This window comes from Mercenaria mercenaria, chromosome 8 (assembly GCF_021730395.1).
Source record: "Mercenaria mercenaria strain notata chromosome 8, MADL_Memer_1, whole genome shotgun sequence".
Taxonomy (NCBI): Eukaryota; Metazoa; Mollusca; class Bivalvia; order Venerida; family Veneridae; genus Mercenaria; species Mercenaria mercenaria.
In genome coordinates, this window is record NC_069368.1 from 59,028,059 (window position 1) to 59,033,063 (window position 5,005).

The 5,005-nt window shown below is 34.0% G+C and overlaps 1 protein-coding gene across 1 annotated transcript; it reads left to right on the plus strand.

The window, feature by feature from the left end:
• The first annotated feature begins 337 nt into the window (after positions 1–337).
• On the plus strand, positions 338–3,989 carry LOC123566283 (uncharacterized). The gene is made up of 6 exons (XM_045360232.2): positions 338–452; positions 622–758; positions 1,932–2,073; positions 2,681–2,811; positions 3,156–3,302; positions 3,583–3,989. Exons 1-5 carry the CDS (start codon positions 395–397, stop codon positions 3,291–3,293), a joined length of 606 nt encoding a protein of 201 aa, XP_045216167.1. The 5' UTR covers positions 338–394; the 3' UTR covers positions 3,294–3,302; positions 3,583–3,989.
• Positions 3,990–5,005: the final 1,016 nt, after the last annotated feature.

Below are 5,005 nucleotides of genomic sequence, written 5' to 3' on the forward strand. Positions count from 1 at the left end.
AGCTTCATCAAACTTTCTTCATGCATGAAGAAGATATGCTCCGCACAAAGTCTGTGGACGCCGCCAGCCCGTCAGGGGCGTTCCCATAATAATCCCGTTTTCGAAACGGGCGTATAAAAATGGAGAAAGAAATGTTGGACGAAGAAAGTAAAGTAAGCCTACTACGAGATAACAAGAAAGTAGCAATAAATTGCGGGTTACAAGTATGCGAATGGTTCATGCGGATTTCCCTACTCGGCTGACGAATCTATAAATTGAACTCCCAAAGGTCACAATCAAACCAAACAGGATCCTAGGGATCTATATAAGAGTGTATATAAACTTTAGCTGTATACAACTCCAATGCGATTGAATTATTGCGGATAAATATATTAAAACGTGTACAAGAAGAAAGATGGAAAGACTTTTTATTGCAGCATTTATATTGGTTGTATATGCTTCAGCTACTTACGGTAAGAACTTTATTTCAGAACAGATCTGTGCTTTTGCATTTTTTAATTTTGCTGGATATAGCTTGTAAAGACAATACAGATGAAGTCAATAAATAAACAATAAAAAAAAATGGAACGAATAACCAGAGATAGCATGAAAATAAGTACTAGTATTTAGTTATAATTTCAGCTTACCATTATGTTGGATGTTACGAAGACAAAAGCAACAGAATTTTGGGAGGAAAGTATACTTCTGATGGTAGAATGACGGTGGAAAAATGCGTTCAAACTTGCAGTTACGAGGGCGTCAACTTCGGCGGCGTTGAGGTAAGACACGTTACGTATCGTCTTTCGTCCATTTCCTCGTCTTGTCGCTCTTTTACGTCTGAAGGAAATAACAAGTTTAACAATATTTTTCTGTTCGTGATTAAGAATATTTTATATTGCGAGTAAAAGCTTTGTCTGTTATACAAATTTCCTTGACTGAAAGACCATTCTGTTATCTAAGGTGGCACATTTATGCCACGAGATAGCTTCGTATCACGATAATATTGTATACTTTCAGGAAATGTGCGCATTTTTCTTAAAACATTTCAGCAATAAATAGATATTTTATTTTTTTCCTGAAAATGTTTTAGCGCAAGATTTAGCATTGACCCTTGCAACTGCCACTTATCACGACTTCTTTTTATTTCATGTTGTGGCTAGATTTATCAATTTAATAGTTTCTTACCTGTGAAAATATATAAAAATTTTGATATTTTTCACAGTGAAAACACCACCTACATTCTACTCTAATATTTCGATAATTCACTGAAAAACATGTCATAAATTAATCGCATGAGAAATACTTTGATATACATAATGACATAATTTTATCGCAATTATGTGTCATATATTCCCTAACTAAATGCATACATTTGTGAAATATTCAACATTGAACGAATTCGAACAAAGAAATCACAGGTCTTCAAAACATATGATAAATTAAAATCTGTATCTGTTTGCCTATTTCAAGACTGAATTTAAATATATAAAAAAAACTGTTCTATAATGTATAAAATAGATCAACACAGAAAAGAAGGAAATTTTTCTGATTTCCTTTCTGTTAGTGAAATGTTACTAAGATCATGAATGCATGTTATAGAAAGAGTTTCATATGATTTGTTGTCCTTGTACCAGTTATATTTATTCCCGCCTCGATAGCCTAGTGGTAAACGTCCTCTTCGAGTGCGGGAGGTCGTGGGTTCGATCCCCGGCCGCGTCATACCAAAGACGTGAAAAATGGTACCAGTAACTCCCTTGCTTGGCGCTCAGCATTAAAACGGAAACTGGCCTTTTCTCTCATACCCTCGTGGCGATGGATTCCATCAGGAATGAGTTGTCGAGAGTGACTAGTATAAGTTGTAGACATTCCCTCACAGTCGGCCTAAAATGAATTATGTATATAAAGTTACATTTATTCCGTTATAACTATTTTTTGTTTTATTATGTTTTCAGTATGCGCACCAATGTTTCTGCGGTGAACGACTAAAAAGAGGTTACAGAAGACTTGCTGACAGTGCATGTTCTACTAACTGTGCAGGAGATTCCAGCCAAAAGTGTGGCGGAACATGGAAGATATCCGTGTACGCAACAAACAGTAAGGAAATATATTTATTTCCTCAAGTAATTGCTTCCTATAGTGGTACTTATTTAAAGCTGGTTAAAATATCTAGTAAATACATGCTCGTAAATCGAGCGTGACTGTCACTTTTTACAAGCAGAAAAAAAACTACATGCAAATTTGATGAGCGTTATATATCATTTAACATAGTTCTATGAAATATTTGTAATGCGTGGTATACTGTAATTCATTGAAATGACAAATTGTGTATGTCTATAGTACAGCGTACAAAGTTTGTAAAACACAAAAAAGAAATAAATAATAAGTTATATTAAACTTTCAAACAAAAGAAGTTCGCAACTGCAACATCTTTTATCTTCAAGCTTCTTGAACCTGTTCATTCTTGTTACCAAGATATTTTTGTATGATTGATTCATTCAACATGCAATTCAGAACAAGAAAAACATGTTATATAAACGAATTCTCTAAATCTGAAACACGTTGTTCGTACAAATCAAATATAAAAGGAACTTCTGTGAAAGCAAAGATCAGAACAGAACTTGTCTGATAGATACATTAATGTTAGAATGAATATGCATGAGTTTTATCTTAAAACGCAAACCATGGATGACTTTAATTTCAGACTATATTGGATGTTTCGTTGACAAGCCTAGCAGAATTCTTGAAGGTCCAAGCACCAGTAGTAGCCAGATGACGACTAAGACATGCCTCAAATTCTGCAAGTACGCCGGGAAAAGATTTGCTTTAACACAGGTTTATAAAATTCTGCCTCTTGTTCTTTCACTATTACGTGTAATGATACGTTTTTAGAAAACAAATGAGAGTTGATTTATTACCGTTCCAAGCGTTCCAAGCTCCTAGTTAGTGTTAATTATGGTTGAATTTCACACAAACACAAAGCTCGACTGTCCTTAAAAATTGCCACAACCAACATTTTATTGTTTCTATAAGAATTTATTTATCATTGGAAAAGGGATTATATAATTAAAACAGAAACATGGTCATTTGATAACTGAGCAAAAACCTAGAGTAACGTACGCAGCAGTACATAAACATTTCCAAGAAATAGTTTATATGTGAATTAATTCTGTTTTCAGTACTCCAGTCAATGTTTTTGTGGAAATAATATCAGCGACTACAAACAGAAAGATGACAGCGAATGCAATTATAACTGTGCTGGTGCAAAAACTGAAAAATGTGGAGGCTTTTGGAGGGGGTCATTGTACGTTTTATAATGAAACGCGGTAAGTGTAATTAAGAACAATTCCAGAACAGTAAAACAATTTACTAGACACAATATGTTCGTGAATTTATTGATCGGAATTTTTTACTTTGAAACTGTTACGAGCAAGTGCAACCTCTCGGGTCATTCAGATTCCTTATTTGTAAAATTATGGACAAACACCAGGGTATATAAAAGTATACGATTCATTGCATTGTAGAAATGACCTAAATTTCATGTAGTGCTTTGCATTTCAATATCACCTAACGATTTATAACTGTTGTTATATTTCATCTTTTCAGACCAAGAAGAAGCGAGTACCAGAACAAATGTGCCTTCAGCTATAAAACTGTATATCTAGCATATCATATAAAACTCTCAACCTTAAGCCTGCTGGAAGCAAGTGATTCTGCCTTTGCGACCAGTGCAGACCATGATCAGCCTGCACATCCGTGCAGTCTGATCATGGTCTGCACTGTTCGCTATTCAGTCAGTAAATTTTCAGTGAGCACCCCTTTGAATGACAAGTGGTACTGCCTAAATTGAATGACTGACCAGTCCATTTTAGAAATTTAGCAGGGTAAAGGTTAAAACTTAATCTATGAAAATATCTGACCGAATCCTACGTTTTCATTTTCATAAATTTTTATCTTCATAACACATCGTAGAAGTAAACTGTACATCTTTGTATTAGATGCAATATATTTGTTTTGCCGTAACTTTTCTCTATATTGTCAATATTGTGAATAAAAGACTGTTAATGAATAATAAAAGGGTTGTGTGTCTTGATTATTTATGCCAACGAAATATGTAACAAATGATGTTTCTTGTAACGGCATCAAACAGATTTTCACTTAAATCTTGTATTCTCATAATTTTAGCAAACATATTAAAAGTGCGAGATTTTACAAAATGTTTCAATAATAATAATTCAGTTGTAGTGTCTACATTCAGGAAATGTTTTCAAGTCATAAGTTAATAACATTTCTTCCGCGTTAAAAATATAGATTAAACTGATATCTATAACCTCATTGTTTGTCTTTTTGGCAGCAAAAACGGAGAATATGTTTCAGAATATGTTTCAGAAAAGGCAAACTATAGTATAGAGATCTTTTGTGGGCAAGATTGCATTAATCTAATTTAAATTCAACTTCAAGTTATTTCCTATCATAGGTACAGAACATTTACAATATTTCCAAAAGCCAAAGTATACACCTCTTAAAAACATCCTTTCTGGTCAAAAGATGAGTGTAGTAGTCTACAAAGGACATAAAACGGAAATATCAAAAAGAATGTAATGCATATCATGGCCTGACCCTAATGGCTGGGAAATTACATTCAAATAGTGTATGGGAAGAGCAGCTGACTTCTTACCCGCAGATCACGGGTTCGAGTATGGGTGAGAAGGGAAGCCTAGAAAGTGGTCATCCATAGTAAGTAACATTACTGCCAGATCAATCGCAGAAGTCGAGGTACAATCTAGGCTGAAGTTAGCTTGAAAACTGGAACACTCACTCCCAAAAACCCAGTTGTCGAAAAGGTACAACTGAAATCTGAAAATAACTGAGTAAAAATTTTAACAGTTGTTTTCCGAATAAAAGAAATAAAGATCCTTTAAATTTTTAAACCAACATTTCAATATTCGTGAGCGGGAGAAGTTAGTTCATGGTATCAATTAATTACTAGGAACATTTTCATTCGGTACATACTAAATTTATTTCAATT